This window comes from Ranitomeya variabilis, chromosome 4 (genome assembly GCF_051348905.1).
Source record: "Ranitomeya variabilis isolate aRanVar5 chromosome 4, aRanVar5.hap1, whole genome shotgun sequence".
NCBI lineage: Eukaryota > Metazoa > Chordata > Amphibia > Anura > Dendrobatidae > Ranitomeya > Ranitomeya variabilis.
The window spans coordinates 453,239,884-453,267,753 of NC_135235.1; the positions used below are offsets into that span (position 1 = coordinate 453,239,884).

Consider the following 27,870-nt stretch of genomic DNA (forward strand, 5'->3'; position numbering starts at 1 on the left):
TATTGTTACCATAGGGGCTAATTAAGGGATATTATTACTGCAGTAATGTATTTATTTATTTTATTTTTTGAGGATACTGTTTTAAATGGGGGTGGAGCGGTCCTGTTACTGTTCAGACCAACACTGTCACTTTTTTTCTTCATCTGTTGTAGTTTAGAATTTGGGAAAAAAAATAAGTAATGTGTTCTGCAAGCGGTGCTCTAGATAACTGTTATTTCCTGCAGAGACGAGCCCTGGCTGGAAGAAGTGACGGCGGTCTATGCTGGATGAAGATTAAAAGCAAAGATGAAGGACTTCACCTAGAGACGTCACTGGTGAGTCAGTTTGTTAGCTGTACACTGATGCTATACACTGAATACTATATACAGTGGTCCTGTGTACAATGTCACCGGTGATCACTGAATTACCTTTACATTATACACTATATACAGCGCACCAGTGTATAATGTCACTGGTGATCAATGTATTACCTGTACACAGACACTGCATACTAAGTACAGATCTCCTGTGAATACTGATACTAGATGGTGGCCTGATTCTAATGTATCGGGTATTCTAGAATATTGCCCAGCCCACGTAGTATATTGCCCAGCCCACATAGTATATTGCCCAGCCACGTAGTATATTGCACAGTCCACGTAGTATATTGCCCAGCCACGTAGTATATTGCCGAGTTACGTAGTATATTGCCCAGCCACATAGTATATTGCCCAGTCACGTAGAATATTGCCCAGCTACATAGTATATTTCCCAGCCACATATGTCACAGGTTAAAAAATTAAAAATAAACATATACTCACCTTCCGAGAGCCCCTTGTAGTTCTGTCGCCTCCTTCTTGTGCAGGACCTGTGATGACGTCGCGGTCACATGACATGCCATGACGTCATGGCAGGTCCTTCTCGTAGACAATTCTTGCCAACGGAACCTGCTGCTTGCATGGACCGGTCACTGGAGCGTCGCGAGGAGTGGGAAAGGCGGCGGAAGGTGAGTATATAATGATTTTTTATTTTTTTATTATTTTTAACATTAGATGTTTTTACTATTGACGCTGCATAGGCAGCATCAATAGTAAAAACTTAGTTACACAGGGTTAATAGCGGTGGTAACGGAGTGAGTTACCTGCGGCATAACGCGGTCCGTTACCGCTGGCATTATCCCTGTGTGAGCGGTGACTGCAGGGAGTATGGAGCGGGCGCCGGGCACCGACTGCAGGGGAGTAGGGAGGGACTAGTCGGACTGTGCCCGTCGCTGATTGGTCGCGGCAGCCATGACAGGCAGCTGGCGAGACCAATCAGCGACTTGGATTCCATGACAGACAGAGGCCGCGACCAATGAATATCCGTGACAGAAAGAAAGACAGACAGACAGCAGGACAGACAGAAAGACGGAAGTGACCCTTAGACAATTATATAGTAGATTAGTATTGTGTTTTTTTTATTATTACTGATCAGTATTGTAGTATTCAGTCACTATGTGGTGGTAATATGTTGTCCGGCCATGGTGTGGCGGTATTTGTTCCTTACATGTGCTATTATTTGGTCACTATGTGGTGGCAATATGTGGTCTGGTCATGTGGTGGTGGTATTTGTCCCCTGTATGTGGTATTATTGGTGATCATATGGTGGTAATAAGTGGTCTGGTCATGGTGCGGTGGTATTTGTCCCCTGTATGTGGTATTATTGGTGATCATATGGTGGTAATATCTGGTCTGGTCATGGTGCGGTGGTATTTGTCCCCTGTATGTGGTATTATTGGTCATTTTAAAAATTGAAAAATAAATAAAAATATACCTAAATTGTATTGGATACTTTAACAAATGTTTAATAGGTTAGAGTAGGGTAGGGCCCGACTGTTATGATCCTAGTGGCAAGGATCGCATGTCAGACTAGCTAAGTAACTGAACAGATGACTAGCTCTGGGAAAGTGGTAACTAGATTGACCGCAACCTGATCCTATCCGCAAATAACTATAAGTAGCCGTGGAACGTTACCTGAAAATCCTAGACGTCTCTTCACGGCCTGAGAAACTGACTATTCCTGGAGGGAAAGAAAGTCCTCTCTTGCCTCAGTAGAATGACCCCAAAGATATAGAATAGCCCCCCACAAATATTAACGGTGAGTTAAGGGGAAAGCACAAACGCAGAGATGAAATTAGATTTAGCAAATGAGGCCCGCTAATACTAGATAGCAGAAAATAGGAAGGGAACTGTGCGGTCAATAAAAAAACCCTATTCAAAATATCCACGCAGAGATTGCTCGAGCCCCCGCACCAACTAACGGTGCGGGGGAAGCAACTCCGTACCCCAGAGCTTACCAGCAACAAGAAATCACATATTAGCAAGCTGGACTAGACTCATCATACACAGAAATCATATTGCAGGCAGATGAGCAAAAAATATTCAAACAGAACTTAGCTTATCCTGAAGAGGCAGAAAACGAGATAATCAGGAGTAATCAGAATAGCACTGAATACATTGACAGCCGGCAACAAGTGGAAGCGAAGCAGAGCTAAATAGGAACCTCCCTGGTGAATAACGAGGCAGCTGATCCAGCCAGACCCGCAGGATAATAAACCAAACCACCAGGGGGAGCCAAAAAACCAAAGTCACACAATACCATCTGTGACCACAAGAGGGAGCCTGAAAACGGAGTTCACAACACCCGACCCTGTCGTGGTGGCGGCTTTAAAAATCTTTTGACTGTGGACAGTTCAAGGGGTGGAGGCGGAGCTGGGGTGGAGCCTGGGCGGAGCCTCAAGGGGGCCCCGAAAATTTTGCCAGCATGGGGCCCCGAAATTCCTAGTGGCAGCCCTGGCCCCTGATGAGCCTAAATACTGAAACTCCCCACAAGTGACACCATTTTGGAAAATAGATCCCCTAAGGAACTTATCTAGATGTGTGGTGAGCACTTTGAACCCCCAAGTGCTTAACAGAAGTTTATAATGTAGATCTGTAAAAATAAAAAATCATATTTTTTTCACAAAAATGATCTTTTCGCCCCCAATTTTTTATTTTCCCAAGGGTAAAAGGAGAAAGTGGACCACAAAAGTTGTTGTGAAATTTGTCCTGAGTACCCTGATACCCCATGTGTGGGGGTAAACCACTGTTTGGGCGCATGGCAGAGGTTGGAAGGGAAGGAGCGCTGTTTGACTTTTCCAAAGCAGAATTGGCTGGAATTGAGGTCAGACACCATGTCGCGTTTGGAGAGCCCCTGATGTGCCTAAACAGTAGAAACCCCCTACAAGTGACCCCATATTGGAAACTAGACCCCCAAAGGAACTTATCTAGATGGTTTGTGAGAACTTTGAACCCCCAAATGTTTCACTAAAGTTTATAACGCAGAGCCATGAAAATAAAAATAAAAACATTTTCCCACAAAAATGATTTTTTAGCCTCCAGTTTTGTATTTTCCCAAGGGTAACAGGAGAGATTGGACCCAAAAAGTTGTTGTCCAATTTGTCCTGAGTACTACTGATTGGGCACTCGTCGGGGCACGGAAGGGAAGAAGTGGTGTTTTGGAATGCAGACTTTGATGGACTGGTCCAAGTGTTTCACTAAAGTTTACGCAGAGCCGTGAAAATAGAAAATCATTTTTTCCCACAAAAATGATTTTTTAGCCCCAAAATTTTTATTTTCCTAATGGTAACAGGAGAAATTGGACCACAAGAAGTGGAATTTTGGAATGCAGACTTTGATATAATGTTCTGCGGGCGTCACGTTGCGTTTGCAGAGCCCCTGATGTGCCTAAACAGTGGAAACCCCCCAATTCAAACTCCAACCCTAACCCCAACACACCCCTAAACCTAATCCCAACCCTAACCACACCCCTAACCCCAACACACCCCTAACCCCAACACACCCCTAACCCTAATCCCAACCAAAACCCTAACCACACCTCTTATCCGAACACACCCCTAACCCTAATCCCAACCCCAACACACCCCTAACCCCAACACACCCCTAACCCTAATCGCAACCATAACCATAACCCTAACCACACCCCTAACCCTGACACACCTCTAACCCAACCGTAAATGTAACCCTAACCCCAACTCTAGCCCCAACCCTAACCTTAACTTTAGCTCCAACCCTAACTTTAGCCCCAACCCTAACCCTAATGGGAAAATGGAAATAAATACATTTTTACATTTTATTATTTTTCCCTAACTAAGGCGGTGATAAAGGCGAGTTTGATTTACTATTTATAGTGGGTTTTTATAGCGGGTTTTTATGTTTGGCAGCTGTCACACGACACTTTTTATTGCAAAAATAGTTTTTGCGGCACCACATTTTGAGAGCTATAAATTTTCCATATTTTGGTCCAGAGTCAGGTGATGTCTTCTTTTTTGCGGGATGAGTTGACATTTTTATTGGTACCATTTTCGGGCACATAACATTTTTTGATCGCTTTTTATTCCGATTTTTGTTAGGCAGAATGAAAAAAAAAATTAATTCATGAATTTCTTTTTGGGGGGGCGTTTATACCGTTCCGCATTTGGTAAAATTGACAAAGCAGTTTTATTCTTCGGGTCAGTATGATTACAGCGATACCTCATTTATATCTTTTATTTATGTTTTGGCGCTTTTATACAATAAAAACTCTTTTACATAAAAAATAATTATTTTTGCATCGCTTTATTCTGAGGGCTATAACTTTTTTTTTCGCTGATGATACTGTATGGCAGCTCGTTTTTTGCGGGACAAGATGACGTTTTCAGTTCGTACCATGTTTATTTATATCCTTCTTTTTTTTTTATTGCATGTTAATCCACTTTTTGTTCGGCGGTATGATAATATAGCGTTGTTTTTTGCCTCGTTTTTTTTTTTTTTTTTAACGGTGTTCACTGAAGGGGTTAACTAGTGGGACAGTGTTATAGTTCAGGTCTTTACAGATGCGGCGATACTAAAAGTGTGTACTTGTATTTTTTTTTTTTAATTTACATAAATGTATTTATTGGAACAATTTTTTTTTTCTTTATTTAGGATTTTTTTTTTTATATTTTTACACAGTGTAATATTCTTTTTTTAAACTTTTTTACATTCTCCCAGGGTGGGACATCCCTATACAGTGTCAGATCGCTGATCTGACACTTTGCACAGCACTGTATCAGATCAGCGATCTGACATGCAGTGCTGGAGGCTTGCCGGCGCTCTCAGCAGGCGCTCGCAAGCCACCTCCCTGCAGGCCATCTTGGATTTGGGGCCTGCAGGGAGGAGAACGGAGGAGACCCTCAGAACAACGCGATCACATCGCGTTGTTCTGAGGGTCTCAAGGAAGCATGCAGGGAGCCCCCTCCCTGCACGATGCTTCCATTATGCCACCGAAACGCTGCGATCATGTTTGATCGCAGTGTTCCGGGGGTTAATGTGCCGGGAGCCGTCCGTGACCGCTCCTGACACATAATGCCGGATGTCAGCTGTGATAATCAGCTGACACCCGGCCGCCATCGGCCACGCTCCCCCCGTGAGCGCGGCTGTTCACATATGACTTACTATCCCGTCGGTAGTCATACGGGCCCAGGCCACCTCAACGGGATAGTACGTAAGATGTCAGAAAGGGGTTAAATCACCCCCCTTTTACCCCATTCAAAATAAAACAATAAAAATAAATCAAACCTACACATATTTGGCATCGCTGCATTCAGAATCGCCCGATCTATCAAAAAAAAAGGATTAAACTGATCGCTAAACGCCATAATTACGTTTTTTTGGTTGCCACGACATTGCATTAAAATGCAATAACGGACGATCAAAAGAACGTATCTGCACCAAAATGGTATCATTAAAATCGTCAGTTCGGCACGCAAAAAATAATCCCTCATCCAACCCGAAAAAGTAAGCCCTCCCCAGATCACGAAAACTGGAGACGTTACGGGTCTCGGAAAATTGCACAATTTGTTTTTATTTATTTTTTTTAGCAAAGTTTGGAATTTTTTTTCACCACTTGATAAAAAAGAACCTAGACATGTTTGGTGTCTATGAGCTCATAATGACCTGGAGAATCATAATGGCAGGTCATTTTTAGCATTTAGGGGAACTTAGCAAAAAAGCCAAACAAAAAACTGTTGTGGGATTGTCCTTTTTTGCAATTTCACCGCACGTGGAATTTTTTTCCCATTTTCTAGTACATGACATGGTAAAACCAATGGTGTCACTCAAAAGTACAACTCCTCCCGCAAAAAATAAACCCTCACATGGCCATACTGACGGAAAAATTAAAAAGTTATGGCTCTGGTAAGAAGGGGAGCGAAAAAGGAAAACGCAAAAAAGAAAAAGACAGGGTCTCTAGGGGGTTAATGGTTACCAGTGTGACGTGTAATGGTTACCAGTGTGATGTGTAATGGCCGCTCTCTGCTCTCCTGATTTCACTGAAGAGCTCTGTGTGGTTATACATGGCAGATCAGCAGGTTCCTTCCAGCTCACAGGCAGACAGGGTTGTGCTGATGGTGTAATACAGCAGAGCTGTGAGAGCTCAGCTGCTAATGTGTTTGTAAGATGGCAAAGTTCAGTTCTACTGCTTTGTGTCAGGGTATGTGTCCACGTTCAGGAAACGCTGCATTTTTGACGCAGAGTTGAGCCGCAGCGTAAAAAAACGCAGCGTCCAGATGTTACAGCATAGTGGAGGGGATTGTATGAAATCCCGTCTCCACTATGCAGTAAAAGACGCATGCGGCTTTCCCGCAAAAACGCACATGCGGTGCGTTTTTTAAGAACGCAGCATGTCCTTACATAGCATAAAAACGTAAGGACAGCGCAGGTGACCTGCCAGTGACCTCAGGTGCAGATTTGGTCAGGATTTTACTTGCATAAAATCCTGACCAAATCCTGAAACAATCCTGAACGTGGACACATACCCTTAGTCTCATCTCACACTGATAATGTTCCTTTCATTTATAATAACTTCAGAGGCAGATTCTCATACAGATCAGTGTCTGGTCTATATCCCTGAACAGCTCATTTACCGTACATATAAGAAAAACGTGGATTTCTCTGGAATATGACATTGGATCACAGATATCAAAATATCTTTTTATACAGCTTCATATGAACTGAAAACTCATATAGATGGCTTAGATGGATTCATCCCTTTATTATATGCTCAGCATGAACAGATGCCGGCACAGCGAGCAGTAATGATACTGTGCAGTATAAGTAACAGATGACTAGCTAATATCCAGCGTACAGAATATAGAGTGACAGCTGTGCTGATGTGCTTATAGGGCCCATTGGACACTTTGTCATGACCTTTACAGAATAATATTCACCCATCTATGCTGCAAGCTTCAGCGCAACTGGTTCCTTTATACAATAGACAGCTTTTACTTGACCTTTGTAGGCCATTTTCTGTGTGAGCACCAGCTGCCCTGCATTCATACCGCAGTGACATACAGAACCTAAAGAAGACACTGCCAAATCTAGGGTGCTCTGCCTATCTGGTGCTCTGGATCCCTACTCAAAGCGACAGCCCTGTAGATACTTCATCATCATATGGCCATATGTATACTGTAGAAACACCGGGGATGTGGGGGAGTGTGCATCCACCTCGTTGGGTTTTACTGTACAGTGACCCCCACCCCAGCCTCCCATGTTCTAAACTAAATGCAGCTGACCAAATCTCTGAGCACTAAAAAATACTCGGAGGACCCCCGAGCGTGCTCGAGAAATCTCAAGTAACGAGTATATTCGCTCATCACTCATGGTTACTCATCCCAGACAACCCCTTTAACTGGTCATCTCTCATGGAAATCTGCACTTATTAGATCTTTAGGTGCACTTACTGTTAGGTATTTAACATCTTAAGCACTGGGTCTGAAACTGTTAGGACACTAGAAAAAAAAAAGACATTTCTCACCTCCTCTTTGAACAGTCGGGCTTGGTCCTCACATCCCGTCAGCGTCTGCACAAAGTTGAACACCTAAAAGAAAATGTCATTAATTAATTTGTCAAAAAAAATCAAATATCCAAAATAAGCAACACTAATTTTTTAGAAAAGTGATTCTTTTTCCCACAGTAGTCATACAAGTATGGATTGCATCTTGGCCTGCACTCAGCTTATAGATATGATCCACACAGCAGGGTCTGTGAGGAAATGAATACCTCCTCTGTACTCCACTTGGAGACCGTGCTTGCACTGATACCAGCTACACCGGGCAATAGACGGCAGTGCTGTTCCCAGCAGTGAGCAAGGGCTCGATCAGGATGGACAGACATGGCTGACATGAAAAGCGACTGGTGAACTGGGTCTGATGAGAGAGAAAAAGACAAGCGCAACATAATACATTAACTGTTAATAGTAGGAGATGTCATATGTAGTGTTTAGTGATGAGCGAACCTGCTGGGGTAAGGTGTTATCCGAGGGTGCTTGAGTGCTAAGCGAGTGTCTTGGGCATGCTCAAAAAATATGTTCCAAGTCCTCAGGCCTGCATGTCTTCCCTGCATGTACTGCGGCAGACGAACAGCCGCGAGATATGCAGCTGCGGGGTCTCAAACATGTTTTTCGACACCCGGTGAGCACACAAGCATTCTCGAATAACACCTTATCCCTGCACGTTCACTCACCATTAGTAGACATCAATCATTTACATCCAACATGGGTTAGAAACTGGGATTCTAAGTAGTAAAATGTACTCAGTTGTTTACCTTGAAAGGCGTCTTGCTGCACCCTGCGATATTTGGGTGGACGTCCAATTCTATAATAGAACATGCCAGTTACTTAAGATTCATGGAATTTACCGCAGCAATATAATGTGTGGGATGAGGCTAAATAGTGGGGCATGAGAGGTAGCAATGACTTACATACAACAGTGAAAGGATCCAGATTTTGGAGTATAATAACACTTCCTTCCCATATGAAGATGATATTTATAGTTTACTTTTTGTAGAAATAATGGAGTCTACAAAAGAAGATTCTGACTCACAGACATGAATAATGGGAATGGTTGTGAAGGCTGACTATCCTCACAGCAGCCTATCATTTTGGCATTACCAAGCTTAATACTGACACCACCTAACTAATATCCATGAGACACAACTAGGCCATGCGTCTGCACATTGTCCTGTCACCTGCCATGGTGTCTGGATTTCCTCCGAGGTGGCAGTGGGATAGGATTTCTGCTTCTCGCTGGTTGCTGGTTACGATCGGCCAGGGGACAACCAGACAGACAGTGATGAGCTGTGAATCTTCCAGTCACATGGCCAGAACCATCACAGCCAGGAGTGGGACACTTCCTAGGGGTAAAAACAGAAGAATGATTGCCTCTTCTTGTATGTTATCTTATCTCAACATTGTTCTTCAAGCATATTTCTGGTTAATTATTCCTTATATCTGCTATGGGGAACATTATTGACACACAGTCATTTTTATGAACAGTTATATACAGTTGAAACCAGAAGTTTACATATACTCGTATACTATATAAAATGACACATAAGCATGTTTTTCTCAATATCTGACATGAAATCAGAATAAACCTTTCCTATTTTAGGTCAATAAGAATTACCATAATTATTACTATTTGCCAAATGCCAGAATAATGAGAGAGAGAGAGAGAGAGAGAGAGAGAGAATGTTTTAAGGCATTTTTATTACTTATTACAAAGTCAATAGTTTACATACAGTAAGATTACTATGCCGTTAAACAATTCTGGACTGCCCATATGATGATGTCATGTGTTTGGAAACTTCTGATTTTTTGGCAACATCTGAGTTAATTAGAGACACACCTGTGGATGGATTTTAATGCACACCTGACACACACTGATTCTTTGTGTAGCATCATGGGAAAGTGTAAAGAAATTAACCAACATATCAGGAAGATAATTATGGACTTGTACAAGTCTGGCTCATCATTGGGTACAATTTCAAGATACCTGAAGGTGCCTCGTTCATCTGTACAAACAATTATATGCACGTACAAACAAGATGGGAATGTCCAGCCATCATACTGTTGAGCTGACACTACAATTGATTGCTGCACTAAACTTGGTGCTGTATGCATTTACTGACTGTGATTCTAGCGCTGCATTCATGTACTGACTTTGGTTCTGGCTCTGTATTCATGTACTAAGGGTGGCTCCGGCTCCGCGTACATGTGCTGACATTGGTTCTGATCTTGTGCATGTTGCTATCCATATTGTGCTTCATGGCTATGTTAAAATTTAAAAATCTTCCAAACTTAGAGATTTGAGATTATGACGATTTGGTGTGTTTTTGCAGAAACTCTCCAAATCCTCCTCAAATACTGAAAACTTGTTTCTGGTGATGTACTAATGTAGTGATGGTGGTTCTAGTGATGTATTCATGTAGGCACCTCTTTAAATGTTTTTTTGCGGCCCTTGGGATTAGTTTAGTATGGCAATATGGCCCTCTGACAAAAAAAATTGTTGTGCACCCATGTGCTATAGAATACAACATAACCTTATCACCCTCATCCACAAAACTCACCACACTGCTTTGCCACCTTACATCTAATCTCTGCCTACCACCCTTCCCGTGTTCTCCATTCTGCTAATGATCTAAGACTAATATCCTCCATAATTTCAACATCCACACTCTCATCTCTAAGACTCTTCTCTGCTGCTACAATTATCTGGAATGCATTTCCCCAGAAAATCCAGTTTTAAGTGTTCCCCAAATACACTTGTCTTTAGACTGTCCTATCACCTAACCTCACTAATCTAACAAATGTCTGTTTTCCTTTCCTGAATTTTCCTCGGAATCCTTTATTTTCTGCTCCCACAACATCCATTCACTCATACAGATATTGGAAGGAGACCAGGTCACATAGCTTTGCTTTAACACCCTTATTACCGTAATTATAATTATGGCTGGACCATACAATACAAGCACTTTTTTACCCTTTGTGTCACCCCTATTTTATTATAGATTATAAACTCGCAAGCAGGAGCCTCAATCCCCTTGTTTGAATGTGTTTAGGTCCCAAAAGACAAATGTCGCTTGAACCCGCCAATATCAACAAGTTTGGCCAACGGTCTACTGTTCATAAACTAGCCGACTGATGGCTGAGAGAGATGTTAAGCGCGCATGTTCGATTTCGGACTGTTGATTGCATTGTTCTCCCTGAGATGAGATAAGTCGTCGGTCATCGTGTCAGTCTGCGGCGTTCTCATAGAGAACACAGGAGCACTTGGCCAAACGAACATGTGTATGCAAGAGTCGATTGAGATGGCTGACAGCTGAAGGATCATCTGTAGCATCATTCGGCTGACAGTCTAGCATTACTCTGTAATGTCTGATATTATTTGTACAACTACCCTCCGATTTGTAAAGTGCTATGGAATATGTTGGCACCATATAAATAAGATTATTATAATTCTTGTTGTTTGTGTCCTTATTTCAATGGACAGTGCCCTGCATTCTCCTTCCAAGGGGAGACAGAGTATGCAATCTAGTTCAACAGTAATACAGTGGGTACGGAAAGTATTTAGACCCCTTTAAATTTTTCACTCTTTGTTTCATTGCAGCCATTTGGTAAATTGAAAAAAGTTCATTTTTTTCTCATTAATGTACACTCTGCACCCCATCTTGACAAAAAAAACTGAAATTTAGTAATTTTTGCAAATGTATTAAAAAAGAAAAACTGAAATATCACATGACCCTTTGCGCAGTATTGAGTAGAAGCACCCTTTTGAGCTAGTACAGCCATGAGTCTTCTTTTGGAATGATGCAACAAGTTGTTCACACCTGGATTTGGGGATCCTCTGCCATTCTTCCTTGCAGATCCTCTCCAGTTCCGTCAGGTTGGATGGTGAATGTTGGTGGACAGCCATTTTCAGGTCTCTCCAGAGATGCTCAATTGGGTTCAGGTCAGTCAAGAATGGTCACAGAGTTGTTCTGAAACTACTCCTTTGTTATTTTAGCTATGTGCTTAGGGTCATTGTCTTGTTGGAAGGTGAACCTTCTGCCAAGTCTGAGGTCTAGAGCACTCTGGAAGAGGTTTTCATCCAGGATATCTCTGTACTTGGCCGCAGTAATGTTTCCTTCAATGACAACCAGTCGTCCTGTCCTGTCCCTGCAGCTGAAAAACACCCCCATAGCATGAAGCTGCCACCACCATGTTTCACTATTGGGATTGTATTGGGCAGGTGATGAGCAGTGCCTGGTTTTCTCCACACATGCTGCTTAGAATAATCACTAAAAAGGTCTATCTTCATCTTATCAGACCAGAGAAGCTTATTTCTCATAGTCTGGGAGTCCTTCATGTGTTTTTTAGCAAACTCTATGCGGGCTTTCAAATGTCTTGCACTGAGGAGAGGCTTCCATTGGGCCACTCTGCCATAAAGGCCCAACTGGTGGAGGGCTGCAGTGATAGTTGACTTTGTGGAATTTTCTCCCATCTCCCTACTGCATCTCTGGAGCTCACCCATCGTGATCTTGGGGTTCTTCTTTACCTCTCTCACCAAGGCTCTTCTCCCACGATTGCTCAGTTTGGCTAGAAGGTCAGGTCTAGGAAGACTTCTGGTGATCCCAAACTTCTTCCATTTAAGGATTATGGAGGCCACTGTGCTCTTAGGAACCATGTGTACTGCAGAAATCCTGTTGTAACCTAGGCCAGACCTGTGTCTTGCCACAATTCTGTCTCTGAGATCCTTGGCCAGTTTATTTGACCTCATGATTCTCAATTGGTCTGACATGCACTGTGAGCTGTGAGGTCTTATATAGACAGGTGTGTGCCTTTCCAAATCAAGTCGTATCAGATTAAATAAAAACAGCTGGACTCCAATGAAGGAGTAGAACCATCTCAAGGAAGATCACAAGGAAATGGACAGCATGTGACTTAATATATGAGTGTCTGAGCAAAGGGTCTGAATACTTATGAACATGTAATATTTCAGTTTTTCTTTTTTATTACATTTTCAAAAATGTCTACATTTCTATTTTTTTCAGTCAAGATGGGGTGCAGAGTGTACATAAATGTGAAAAAATTAGAACTTTTTTGAATTTACGAAATGGCGGCAATGAAAGAAAGAGTGAAAAATTTAAAGCGGTCTGAATACTTTCCGTACCCACTGTATATGGGCAGATGAATGTGTGGTGTGGTAACACACCCTCTCACAACATCTCATGGATAAGTCTCAGAGCAGAGTCACTGGTGGGTTATGAGATTTAAAGGGGCTGTCCCATAAACAGAGTACATTTTAATTAATAGATCGTAGAATTAAAAATAATTTCCAGAATTGGATGTATTAAAAAAATATTCTTATCCCAATCTAGATAATCTTATAAATGTGCCCCTGTGTAATAGATGTGTCCACTGCAGGGACATGGTCAGATATACAGTATACCATAGCTCCTGGGTAGCTGATTCTTTCTGTAAGGTAAAACACCTTTTTAAACATGCAGGGAAATGTTTTTCCTCACAGAAACCAAAAACTGTGATCCAGCCCAGGAGCTGTGGTATGATCACACCATGTCCCTGTACAGTCAGACACGGCCATTACACAGTACACAGCAGGGGCACATTTATAAGATTATCTCAGGCTCAGCACAGGAGCATTTTTTTACACATCCAGTTGTGAAACATATTTTTATTCAAATATCTATTGATTAAAGTGTACTTTACGGCTGCTTTCTGTCAGGGGTGCTCTTAATTAAAATAAAGAAGCAATGTGGTTCTACAGTCATAGCAGCTTACACGAGCGCGGCTGACCTGTGCTGGAAACTGTATTTGTTGCCTCGTGCATGAGAAATCCCTTTACAGCTGAGAGACACACAAGCACTGGGTGATAGGTTAGGGGAATCACGGTGTTCTGTGAAAAGAGCAGGAAGTGAACAAAGGAAAGTTAGTTTTCTGCTACTGGCCACCCAAACCAAAGCCTCATTCAGACGTCCATTTTTGACATACGTGTTCTATCCTAGTTTTTCACAGATAGAACACGTACCCATTTTACGCTATGAGGCTGTTCACATGTTCATGTTTTTTTACCGACATTGTGTCTGCAAAAAAGTCACATAGACATGTCCATTTTTGATCTTAGCTATGGATCAAAATCACCAATTCATATCTAAGGGCCAGCACACAAATGTGAGACTTAAGATCGTCACTGGCAGATCAAGGCAAGCTGAACTTGATTTGGTCCCTTGCTGACCATGTTGCAGGCATAGTCACTCTGATTAGCTGTATTTACTTGATATACTGTGATAAGTAATGCACTATTCACAATTCTCTGCATGCATTTTGGGGATTAATATTTTGTTTGAAGTATACAATTCCGTTTTCTTTAGACATCCACGGCCGGATTATATTTTGCAGTACTCACGCAGTGGAGTTTGCAGTGGGTGTCCTGTTCTCTGGCACCAACCCACAGGGTGTAAATCTGGGTGGTCAGCGTCCAGCCAAAAGTCATACAAATGGCTCCAGCCATCAAAGTGAACCTTGGAAGGTGGGATGGGTTGTCAGAAACCCAGATATTAATAACCCTTCCCCATGGCCCAAAACATAAGATGGAAGCACACTAACACCCACAAGGCAAATGGTCAAAGCCACAAAAGACATTGGCATGTAATGAAAGAGAGGAAAAATGCACCTAATAGACCAAATGTGTGTATTACCTTTATCCTGCACTCTTCTGTGTCCACCACAGATGCCACCCGGATCAATGAAGGATTTCTTCTGTCTACTGCTTCCAACTTCATTTTGGCTTTGAATCCATGGGGAGGTCGCTTAAGAAAGTTTTAAGGATGAAAACTGATTATTAGTAAAGAAAACTGGAGAAGTATCAAAAGCCACAGTCATAGAATTTCTACAATATATCTTCATAACATTACAGTATGGAAGGCTCTGGTGGGCACTGCAGAGGACCCAGTCTCCAACAGGTATCGCTCCCATGTGAAGTTATCAGGATCTGGATAATCTACAAGAAAGTAGTCGTGTTACTTCTCACACCTTCCACAACATTTTTCAAATTAACATTAAAACTATTTTACATTTTCCTGAATATCATGGTGGCTTTAGAACTTCACTTCACTTATACTTTGTTGTCACCATTACACAGTACCTTGAGGAGGAGTAAGAGGCTTCCCATGTTCTTGGCACCATCCCACAGAATGAACATAGGGGCTGCTAGGGTCACACCTAAGATAATAGAAATAATTTATTATTTCTAATGCAAGGAGACTGATCGCATCTAATCTCAAACTATAGTAGGATTCTTCCCATATAAAGATGCAGTGTTGATGATAGAATATAAAATGTACAGTCCTCAACAAAGAGTCGAAACATTAAGAAGGAAATGTTGTGAAATTATGGAAATCACAGAATAGATAGGCATGTTACTGATATGTAAATGATGAAAAAATGGAAATAACATTTTCAAAACAACTATTTTAAATTATATATTAAATTTTAATCAGCATCAAGCATTATCGCCACATGCAAAAATGCACGCACTTACACTCAGAACTGGGGCACCGCTGAGCTGGCTGTCAGTCTGTGCCGGGGTGTGGTTACAGCCACTGTTCACAGTGTACTAAGCCCCGCCTCTTAGTACTGAAGCCCCGCCTCTAAGACTGAAAGCCAGAGGCTGTCGGGAGGATGAAAGTTCTTTTCCACCCAGCAGCCAACCCTACAGTGCAGCAGCTGCACAGCTTTAGAACGCTATTAAATGCAAATTAATTTATTTCGGTATACATTAAAGCTATGCAACAAAACACAGAGAAAACACAATAAAATGGTCCTATATAGAGCACAAAGAAGGCTACCTGTATAATACAGCTCTATGTGATATCAGGCAACGAATACAGGCCCTATCAATACCCTATGGCCATACCCTATGATTGCTACTGGAAGGGTACAAAGCAGTAAGAGCACTCAAAACACATCATAGACAAACGTTCCTCATTATAAGAGTGTGACTAAGCTGATACTTATCAGTTACAGCTGATGCCGCTACGCGTTTCCCCTCTGGATATGTTTCATCAGAAGGTCAACAGGAAAGAGCAATGATTTATCCATCCAATGTTATGTTGCCAATCAAGGCGTATTTGTAGATATTTTTTCTGCTTCCTTTCGCCTCATTATGGCAGGGACTTCTAGGGTGAGACATCGGTGAGCAGGGGCGCAACATTCGTCCATCTTGTAGGGTGCCATACTCCGCAGTCAGGCAGGTCTAATCATAGGTTATGTCTATAGGTATGGATTGTGCCCGCACTTGTTATCTGATATCACATACAGCTGTATTATGTAGGTCCTCTTCTTTGTGCTCTATATAGGGCCATTTTAGTGTGTTTTGTCTGTTTTTGGGGTATAGTTTTTAATCCATGTCCTCAGTTTACCACCATTTAATGTTTAACTTGCAGATTTGCCCTATATCGGCAGGTTAATAGTTTTTTTACATGACAAGTTTTCTTTAAATATCAATTTGCTATGCGGCTTGGTCTAGTGTAATTGTTTCTGGAAATGCAGTTGCTTTTATAACTGTACCAGGAAATTAATACTTTATCAATATTACGTCTATATAAAACTGTATTTTGATTTTTAGACACTGTCACCATAGCTTCTTTTTATTACTGAAGCCATGAGATTCATAACTGATCAATTGAGTTATGATTCCATGAAAAGGCCAGCAGACTGCACAATTCTGATAGTTAAAAAGCAACAGAGCCTTATAGAGTTCACCTTAAGTACTACTGTGAACAGTGCCTACGAAGTTGTAAAAAAGGATTAGTCAGATTAGCATGAACTTTTTAAGTACCAAACATAGGCTATTATAGTTTGAGACCGTTACATAATAAGTTATGTAACCATTAGTATGGTTCAACATTTTTTATGCTCTGTTAATCCTGGTTTTAAAGTTTAGCAGCTTTCAAACCCACATATTAAAACATCCGGCTAGTTTACATATGACTCTGAAGGGACGTTTATGAATGTCCTTGCTGGGTCTGCAACAGCCGGATTTCCCCACAGAGAAAGCATAATCATATGTGCAATTAAGGAAGCAGCCATGACATTTACTGCTCCTCTCCCAGGAATTACATGATCGTCGGTGCCGTGTGGATGTTAAAAAGCTGTTTTCCCATTGTAACTGCAGCTAATATGTCAGCCCTAGTTACAGGGACTATCAGCAATCAAAAAAAATAAGCGTAAGTATAAATAAAAAAATAAGAATAAAAACAAAACTAAATTAAAAATATATAAAACAAGATAAAAAATGCAAAGAAGGCGACCTCAGAAACCACAACTTCTAGCCACACCCTCGAATTACACAATATACACATCCTTTATATAAATACGACCATATTGGAAAAGAGACACAATTTCAATACTGGAATGGCCCTTTGTGCTATACTTGCATGTACTTAAAAAATGAAATTGTGCCTGGCAAATTACAGGGAAAATAGCTACTCTTGAATTGGTTAAAGAGAGCGTTGCATCTGGAAAATCCATTCTAAAGAAAATAAGCAATGAAGTTTCAGTATCGGTTTCTTCAGCTTACAGCAATTAATTGTCTTCATCGGGGGGAAGCTATGTGAGGCCACTCATTTTTGCAGCAGCCAACTGCACAAAAGTTTTGTTACATGTCACCTGTGATGGTGTGATATGCTATGTGGGTATAATTTTTGTGTATATTTCTATTTTACTTATTTTCATGGGGTTCTCTTGTAGGATGAGTTGTTATTTGCCATTTTGATATTCTCCCACAGTTCTGTATTGTTATCTCTCCACAGGGTCATTGAATAATGTTGTTTGCTAATGCTAATGACATGTTGACCTAGCTTGTTGAAACAATGAGACCCTGAGACCTTCCCCCTCCTGACCTGTGAATGAGGAGGGAGACTTGTAAATATCAGGGAGGTGAGACACAGATCAGATCCTGTGAGGAACCATGATGTGAAGACAGCACATCAGAGAAAGAATGCAATATGGACTGTTATCCTCTGTGCTGGATTGTTGGACTTTTATTCTGTAACTGAACTGCATTCGGGTTCTGGACTATTTTATTCTTTGTGTGGTGGATGATATATGGACCTTTCGTATTTTTGCCTAAATAAAGGTTCTTGGATCTTTTCACTCATCTGTCGCTCTGTTGATTGTGTGATACCGGAGAAAGACCCTGTGACATCACCTATTCAAATTACTAAAGCTAAGTAATTAAATAGATAGCAATAGTACATGTACATAATACAGGGTACTTAGTTGACACTATTTTGATCAAAAGAGCGTAAAAGCCATCCCACCACAATAACGTGTAGCCTATCAGGATGGACCCTAACTCTAGGACCACACACTACGTATCAGCAGACCTCAGCAAAGCAATACCCATACCTGACTGTTTTGCTCCTGCCCATATACAGTTATATAGACAAGATACACAGCCCAAAATTGCAGGACCACCCCCATGTATGTACATAAAATCTAAAGCAAAACCAAAGAAATGAGCCAGAACACATGTTGGTACAAGTGCAATGTGTAGGTGCAAATTCACAATGCGGCAATTTAACAGACACAGCCTGGGCTAAAAACAAAATGAGCAAATACCCTATAGTAAGTAAATACCTTAATCGTTAAAGTACATGTAAATAACATAGGGTACTTAGTTGACATTATTCAATACATAGTTGACACAATTTAATACTATTCAATACATATCTCACACTAAGCCTGATCTAAGCTATAGAGGAGGTGTGTCCTTCCTTCCTCAGTGTGTTGCTGCCAGCTTATGATTGGACAGCATCATATACAGAGGAAAAAGCACACGTCCACCCTCCCCCCAGTTAAATCTCTCTGGTAATGACCACTTTAAAATTAACTGTTTAGTTAATACTTTGGCCAATATCTTCGCAATGGAGAGGCAAAATAAAATAAAAAAAATGTTTAACACAGCTCTTCAGCATTTATTACATCATGTGTCCAGTTCAACATGAAAAATTTGGTGAAAGGTTCTATTTCATGCTAGCTCACCAACAATACTCCGGCCACTTAATTAATTTTACCCCTACTCGGTTGAATCAATAGATAATGAACCTTTTAATTTTAGGCAGCCATGTCATGTGACCTTCAATCTGTTTACCAGTCCATTGCAATCTCTTTTGTGTTGGCAATCAGACAGTTTCAGGCTGACTATGAACCACAGGGAGGTATCAAGACCTATCACATCCTAGAAATTCTCAGATCCCTCACCACCCAGCTATACCCTCTTTCTTTTCTTGGGAAAACGCCATTCACAGTGTGCTCCTGCACTGCTGTGATATAGTAGGTGAGTCCATACAATGATTAACTGCAGTCATAAAACTTACTTGACTGACACGGACTCTCTATGCATTGTGTGTGATCAGTGTGCAGAATTTACAGTGTATCTAATGATAAAAAGCTTCAGTTTATCTTCCCTCTCAAATCCTTGTAAGAGCTGATATGGAGAAACCTATCACAAGCATGAGGTAGGGAAGAAAGGCTAAAACTGAATCACATCTAATATATAATTGCCTAGAATACTACTTCCTGCAATTTGTGCCAACTTCCGTGGCTTTGTCCGGAGCTAATGTCCGGAGATAATGTTCGGAGCTAATGTCCGAAGCTAATGTCCGGAGCTAATGTCCGTAGCTAATGTCCGGAGATTAATTGCCTAGAATACTACTTCCTGCAATTTATGCCAACTTCCGTGGCTTTGTCCGGAGCTAATGTCCGGAGCTAATGTCCGGAGCTAATGTCCGGAGCTAATGTCCGGAGATAAGTGACGTCACCAGTGTCCTACACCCAGGCTGAGCACAGGGGCCCCAGGCAGCATATGGGGCCCCAGGCAGAGCACAGGGGCCCCAGGCAGCATATGGGGCCCAGGCAGAGCACAGTGGTCCCAGGTAGAGCACAGGGGCCCCAGGCAGCCTATGGGGCCCCAGGCAGAGCACAGGGGCCCCAGGCAGCCTATGGGGCCCCAGGCAGAGCACAGGGGCCCCAGGCAGCATATGGGGCCCCAGGCAGAGCACAGTGGCCCCAGGCAGAGCACAGGGGCCCCAGGCAGAACATGGGGCCCCAGGCAGAGCACAGGGGCCCCAGGCAGCATATGGGGCCCCAGGCAGAGCACAGGGGCCCCAGGCAGCATATGGGGCCCCAGGCAGCATATGGGGCCCCAGGCAGAGCACAGTGGCCCCAGGCAGAGCACAGGGGCCCCAGGCAGAACATGGGGCCCCAGGCAGAGCACAGGGGCCCCAGGCAGAGCACAGAGGCCCCAGGCAGCATATGGGGCCCCAGGCAGAGCACAGGGGCCCCAGGCAGCATATGGGGCCCCAGGCAGAGCACAGTGGCCCCAGGCAGAGCACAGGGGCCCCAGGCAGCATATGGGGCCCCAGGCAGAGCACAGTGGTCCCAGGCAGAGCACAGGGGCCCCAGGCAGAGCACAGGGGCCCCAGGCAGAGCACAGTGGCCACAGGCAGAGCACAGGGGCCCCAGGCAGCATATGGGGCCCCAGGCAGAGCACAGTGGTCCCAGGCAGAGCACAGGGGCCCCAGGCAGCCTATGGGGCCCCAGGCAGAGCACAGTGGCCCCAGGCAGAACATGGGGCTCCAGGCAGAGCACAGGGGCCCCAGGCAGAGCACAGGGGCCCCAGGCAGCATATGGGGCCCCAGGCAGAGCACAGGGGCCCCAGGCAGCATATGGGGCCCCAGGCAGAGCACAGTGGCCCCAGGCAGAGCACAGGGGCCCCAGGCAGAACATGGGGCCCCAGGCAGAGCACAGGGGCCCCAGGCAGAGCACAGGGGCCCCAGGCAGCATATGGGGCCCCAGGCAGAGCACAGGGGCCCCAGGCAGCATATGGGGCCCCAGGCAGAGCACAGTGGCCCCAGGCAGAGCACAGGGGCCCCAGGCAGCATATGGGGCCCCAGGCAGAGCACAGTGGTCCCAGGCAGAGCACAGGGGCCCCAGGCAGCATATGGGGCCCCAGGCAGAGCACAGGGGCCCCAGGCAGCATATGGGGCCCCAGGCAGAGCACAGTGGCCCCAGGCAGAGCACAGGGGCCCCAGGCAGCATATGGGGCCCCAGGCAGAGCACAGTGGTCCCAGGCAGAGCACAGGGGCCCCAGGCAGCCTATGGGGCCCCAGGCAGAGCACAGGGGCCCCAGGCAGAACATGGGGCCCCAGGCAGAGCACAGGGGCCCCAGGCAGCATATGGGGCCCCAAGCAGAGCACAGTGGCCCCAGGCAGAGCACAGTGGCCCCAGGCAGAACATGGGGCCCCAGGCAGAGCACAGGGGCCCCAGGCAGAGCACAGGGGCCCCAGGCAGAGCACAGGGGCCCCAGGCAGCATATGTGGCCCCAGGCAGAGCACAGGGGCCCCAGGCAGCATATGGGGCCCCAGGCAGAGCACAGTGGCCCCAGGCAGAGCACAGGGGCCCCAGGCAGAACATGGGGCCCCAGGCAGAGCACAGGGGCCCCAGGCAGAGCACAGGGGCCCCAGGCAGCATATGGGGCCCCAGGCAGAGCACAGGGGCCCCAGGCAGCATATGGGGCCCCAGGCAGAGCACAGTGGCCCCAGGCAGAGCACAGGGGCCCCAGGCAGCATATGGGGCCCCAGGCAGAGCACAGTGGTCCCAGGCAGAGCACAGGGGCCCCAGGCAGCATATGGGGCCCCAGGCAGAGCACAGTGGCCACAGGCAGAGCACAGGGGCCCCAGGCAGCATATGGGGCCCCAGGCAGAGCACAGTGGTCCCAGGCAGAGCACAGGGGCCCCAGGCAGCATATGGGGCCCCAGGCAGAGCACAGTGGCCACAGGCAGAGCACAGGGGCCCCAGGCAGCATATGGGGCCCCAGGCAGAGCACAGTGGCCCCAGGCAGAACATGGGGCCCCAGGCAGAGCACAGGGGCCCCAGGCAGAGCACAGGGGCCCCAGGCAGCATATGGGGCCCCAGGCAGAGCACAGGGGCCCCAGGCAGCATATGGGGCCCCAGGCAGAGCACAGTGGCCCCAGGCAGAGCACAGGGGCCCCAGGCAGAACATGGGGCCCCAGGCAGAGCACAGGGGCCCCAGGCAGAGCACAGGGGCCCCAAGCAGCATATGGGGCCCCAGGCAGGGCACAGGGGCCCCAGGCAGCATATGGGGCCCCAGGCAGAGCACAGTGGCCCCAGGCAGAGCACAGGGGCCCCAGGCAGAACATGGGGCCCCAGGCAGAGCACAGGGGCCCCAGGCAGAGCACAGGGGCCCCAGGCAGAGCACAGGGGCCCCAGGCAGCTTATGGGGCCCCAGGCAGAGCACAGTGGCCCCAGGCAGAACATGGGGCCCCAGGCAGAGCACAGGGGCCCCAGGCAGAGCACAAGGGCCCCAGGCAGCATATGGGGCCCCAGGCAGAGCACAGGGGCCCCAGGCAGCATATGGGGCCCCAGGCAGAGCACAGTGGCCCCAGGCAGAGCACAGGGGCGCCAGGCAGAACATGGGGCCCCAGGCAGAGCACAGGGGCCCCAGGCAGAGCACAGGGGCCCCAGGCAGCATATGGGGCCCCAGGCAGAGCACAGGGACCCCAGGCAGCATATGGGGCCCCAGGCAGAGCACAGTGGCCCCAGGCAGAGCACAGGGGCCCCAGGCAGCATATGGGGCCCCAGGCAGAGCACAGTGGTCCCAGGCAGAGCTCAGGGGCCCCAGGCAGCCTATGGGGCCCCAGGCAGAGCACAGTGGCCCCAGGCAGAACATGGGGCCCCAGGCAGAGCACAGGGGCCCCAGGCAGAGCACAGGGGCCCCAGGCAGCATATGGGGCCCCAGGCAGAGCACAGTGGTCCCAGGTAGAGCACAGGGGCCCCAGGCAGCCTATGGGGCCCCAGGCAGAGCACAGGGGCCCCAGGCAGCATATGGGGCCCCAGGCAGAGCACAGGGCCCCAGGCAGCATATGGGGCCCCAGGCAGAGCACAGTGGCCCCAGGCAGAGCACAGGGGCCCCAGGCAGAACATGGGGCCCCAGGCAGAGCACAGGGGCACCAGGCAGCATATGGGGCCCCAGGCAGAGCACAGGGGCCCCAGGCAGCATATGGGGCCCCAGGCAGAGCACAGCGATATTTTGGACCACTGTGCGGTGTTTCAGACCCCCTGTGTGATGTCTGGGGCCCTGTTCTTAAGTATATTAAAGATTAAAGTAACGTATATTAAAGTATATTATAGATCAAATTTGACACGTTTATGAGCACCATTGAGTGATATACTCAAGAATGACATAATTTTTCAACATTTTATGGTTTCAAACTGTAAACACTCAGAGTTTTTTTTACTTCAACCAGAAAACCTTAACGGTTCATAAAAAACTTGACTGTTCAGGATATGATAAAAGTCATAGTATTCTGAATCTTTAACTTATAAAGATACCTTTACATGGGGTGATTATTGGTTCCAGAGAGGCTTTTGGCCGATAATCGTACACATGGCTGGTGACAGGACAATCTAATATATAATTGCCTAGAATACTACTTCCGGCAATTTGTGCCAACTTCCGTGGCTTTGTCCGGAGATAATGTCCGGAGATGAGTGACGTCACCAGCGTCCTACACCCGCTCAGGGTGGACAAAGATATATGCCTTCGTGGTGCGCGGCACTTTTCTGATTGGTTGCCGCCTGCCGCGAGCGACCAATCAGAAATGTGCCGTACTGTGACACACTCCGCCCGCCATTTTGGTGTGATTTTTGAATTTTTACCTCACAGCAAGTTTCTACTGCGTGGAGGCGGTCCCAGTGACGTCGCTCTTCAAGCTCCTGCCGAATTTCGTCAAAAAAATGATAATACCATTTACCAAAACTATATATATTTAGTTGTGAAGTGGTTCAGTGACATTTTCACACCAATTTTGAACTTTTGTTTGGTGTTTTCTCCATATACTGCCTATTATTCACTGACTGTTATACTGAGAGACTGCCGTTTATTAACCTCTTCTTTGCCACACTGGGTATATTGCTCTATTATTTGCCACATAAGGACATTGTCCATTATTGCCCAGCAATTTCTCTGCAATATAAACTGCCTATTTATTAATATCTGTATTCCTGCAAAGAACTATTGCCTATTATTAACTGGCTATTTTCCTACTACCTGACACTGCCTCTTATTAACCTGTTGTTTGCCACCACCACGCTTAAAGCTGTTTAGCTTAGCCAACATGAGCTCTAATAGTAAGGATACTAATGACACAGAGCCCAAAGCTGCTGATGGCGCACGTAAGATTAGGTCTGATATAAAGTATACTAATAATGCAGAGCAAAAAGACGCCGATGCCGCACGTAAGCGTAAACAGCGTGCTAACAAGAGTACAGAGGATAGATGCAAGCGCCTGGACACTGTTAAGTATAGTAATGACACAGAGTCCAAAGCTGCTGATGGCGCACGTAAGATCAGGTCTGATATAAAGTATGGTAATGATGCAGAGCGAAAAGCCGCCGATGCCGCACGTAAGCGTAAACAGCGTGTTAACAAGAGTACAGAGGATAGATGCAAGTGCCTGGATACTGTTAAGTATACTAATGACACAGAGCCCAAAGCTGCTGATGGCGCACGTAAGATCAGGTCTGATATAAAGTATGGTAATGATGCAGAGCGAAAAGCCGCCGATGCCGCACGTAAGCGCAAACAGCGTGTTAACAAGAGTACATAGGATAGATGCAAGTGCCTGGATACTGTTAAGTATACTAATTACACAGAGTCCAAAGCTGCTGATGGCGCACGTAAGATCAGGTCTGATATAAAGTATGGTAATGATGCAGAGCGAAAAGCCGCCGATGCTGCACGTAAGCGCAAACAGCGTGCTAACAAGAGTACAGAGGAGAGATGCAAGCGCCTGGACACTGTTAAGTATACTAATGACACAGAGCCCAAAGCTGCTGATGGCGCACGTAACATCAGGTCTGATAATAAGTATACCAATGACGCAGAGCGAAAAGCCGCCGATGCTGCACGTAAGCGTAAACAGCGTGCTAACAAGAGTACAGAGGATAGATGCAAGCGCCTGGACACTGTTAAGTATACTAATGACACAGAGCCCAAAGCTGCTGATGGCACACGTAACATCAGGTCTGATAATAAGTATACCAATGACGCACAGCGAAAAGACACCGATGCTGCACGTAAGCGCAAACAGCGTGCTAACAAGAGTACAGAGGATAGATGCAAGCGCCTGGACACTGTTAAGTATACTAATGACACAGAGCCCAAAGCTGCTGATGGCGCACGTAACATCAGGTCTGATAATAAGTATACCAATGACGCAGAGCGAAAAGCCGCCGATGCCGCACGTAAGCGCAAACAGCGTGCTAACGAGACTACAGAGGACAGACAGAAGCGCCTGGACACTGTTAATGCTGCTTGCAATAAACGCATTACTAATGAGTCTTTTGAGGACAAAACTAATCGATTAAGTAATAAAGCTGCTGCTGCACGCTCTCAACGTTGCAAACATAATATTTCCACGTCCTCAGTCATAGATTCTGCCCACAATACAGCTTCTTTGTCTCCATTCATAGAATGTGTGCAGCCTCAAGCTCCTTTAACCGTTGGTAAATCTGCACGTAAGCGCAAACACTGTCCTACTTACACTCCAAATGATAAACGCCGTCGCCTGTACACCGTTAAGTCTGCTTATAAGACATGCTTCACACCTGACTCTTCTAAGGCAACAAACAAACCATTACCAAATGCAGCTGGTGCACGCCGTGAACGGCGCAAAAAAAACCGCTTGCACCTCCATATTAATAAACCCTGACCACGATACACCTTCCAACTCCTCAGTGATTGAATCTGTGGACAGTGAAGATCCTCTACCAGGTCCACGCTTTATATATGTTGGCTTAAAGAAACATTCCAATGCTCCGTTACCACAACCTGTACCTCAACATCCTACAGGTTTTACTAATGATGACAGTACCATAGTAGAACACTCCTGTGGTCCTATGAACTATTTATGTGAACATTGTCAAGCATTACATTTTAATGCTGAGATACCAGCAGATAAAAATTTTACTCTGTGTTGTCACAAGAGTAAAGTGCATATACCTATACCCCAATATCCCGAGGTCTTTAAACGATTGCTGACAGGGGAGAGTGAGTTCAGTAAGAATCTCATGGAAAATATTCGTAGTATTAACAGCTCATTTGCTTTCGCCTCCATAGGTGCCAATATATCCCCTCCACCTGGACATGGCCCTTACTGTTTCCGTATACATGGACAAATATATCATCGTACTGGAACCCTACATCCCAGTGATGATCAAGTTCCAGCTTATGCCCAACTGTATATTTTGGATACCGCTACCGCGAATGAACAACGTTTAAACTGTGAACAAAATCAAAAATGTCATCCCACTTTGATGAGTATAATTGCTCTTCAGTTAGACAATGTGAATCCCTTTGTTGCTGCCTACAAAATGTTACGAGATGTGGAACATGAAGAACATCTTAAAGCTGAAGCTAATGGCACTCTCATGCCAAATATCATCATGGCCCTTAAACAAGATCGGAATCAAGACCCTCGCCGATATAATAATCCAACTGTCAATGAAGTTGCTGTCGTATTTGAAAATGACAATGGAGAGCCACCATTTAATCGTGATATTTTAATACATTTACAACCGGACCCCAAAAATCCTTTGGCGCCAAGAACACAACAGGTCAGCATTCTACACAGTAATTTAGATGCTTTACTCTATCCTTTATTTTTCCCTTACGGAGACCAGGGCTGGCATGATGGCCTCAAGCAACAAGGGCAAAGTCCACGCAGAGTTACACAACTGCAATATTACTGCTATGTGCTGTCTGTCCGTAATCAGTTTAATCCACTCCTGAATGGTGGCAAACTCACTCAGCAGTACTTAGTGGATGCTTATGTGAAAATCGAGGCAAATCGCCTAAATTATATCCGTCAACACCAAAAGGATTTGAAAGTAGAGGATTATTGTGTACTCCAGGAACATCTCCAGAAAAAATCCATTGAGAAGGGCATCCCCATTGGAAAAACGGTAATTTTACCATCTTCGTTTGAAGGCAGTCCCAGGAATATGCAGCAGCGGTACCAGGATGCCATGGCTATTGTGACTAAATATGGTCGTCCTGATCTATTCATCACCATGACCTGTAATCCGAAATGGAATGAGATTACTGAGAATTTGGAACCTTGGCAGCGTGTGGAACATAGACCTGATTTGGTGGCACGTGTTTTCAAAATAAAACTGGAAGCACTCTTAAAAGACATTAACAACGGATTATTTGGGAAAGTTTGCGCTATGGTTCATGTAATTGAATTTCAAAAACGTGGCCTTCCACACGCTCACATTTTGATTATTCTGGACAGCAACTCCAAATTAAGGACTGAGGAGGACATAGACAATACAGTGTGGGCTGAAATTCCCAATCCTACCCACTACCCTCAGCTCCATAAAATTGTTCTCCAACATATGATTCATGGTCCGTGTGGAGAACACAACCCAAATTCTCCCTGCATGGATCTGGGGAAGTGTACAAAAGGTTTCCCTAAAGATTTGCAACCAAGAACCATCATAGCTAAGGACGCCTATCCTACTTATCGCAGACACTTTGGCCCATCTTTTCAACACCATTCTAACATGATTGACAATTCGTGGGTGGTTCCATATAATCCGTTCCTGCTATTAAAATACAAGTGCCATATAAATGTCGAAGTTTGTGGTTCCATTCAGGCTGTGAAATATTTATTTAAATACGTCTACAAAGGACATGATAAAGCCAATCTTGAAATCTGCCAGACTAACATCCAACATGATGAAACACACCAATTCATGGATTCAAGATATGTCAGTGCACCAGAGGCAGCTTGGCGAATATTCTCATATCCAATGCATAAACAATCTCATAGCATCATTCGCCTTGCTGTACATCTACCGCATTCTCAGCCACTCTATTTTCATGAGGATGACTCTATTGGAAACATC

The 27,870-nt window shown here is 45.1% G+C and overlaps 1 protein-coding gene across 9 annotated transcripts in view; it reads right to left on the reverse strand.

Moving 5' to 3' along the window:
* The window catches only part of L3MBTL1 (L3MBTL histone methyl-lysine binding protein 1), a 98,599-nt gene that overhangs the window by 10,006 nt on the left and 60,723 nt on the right, over positions 1-27,870 (reverse strand). For 5 of the 9 annotated variants that reach the window (XM_077251559.1, XM_077251554.1, XM_077251555.1 and 2 more), the window contains exons 13-21: positions 15,017-15,093; positions 14,787-14,872; positions 14,571-14,681; positions 14,279-14,393; positions 13,654-13,768; positions 9,063-9,227; positions 8,640-8,689; positions 8,097-8,242; positions 7,852-7,914 (exon numbers count right to left, since the gene is read on the reverse strand). In XM_077251559.1, the coding sequence (XP_077107674.1) occupies positions 7,852-7,914; positions 8,097-8,242; positions 8,640-8,689; positions 9,063-9,227; positions 13,654-13,768; positions 14,279-14,393; positions 14,571-14,681; positions 14,787-14,872; positions 15,017-15,093 (928 nt within the window). The remainder of the gene's footprint in view (positions 1-7,851; positions 7,915-8,096; positions 8,243-8,639; positions 8,690-9,062; positions 9,228-13,653; positions 13,769-14,278; positions 14,394-14,570; positions 14,682-14,786; positions 14,873-15,016; positions 15,094-27,870) is intronic. The other 4 variants (XM_077251563.1, XM_077251560.1, XM_077251561.1 and 1 more) reach the window with 1 other exon arrangement.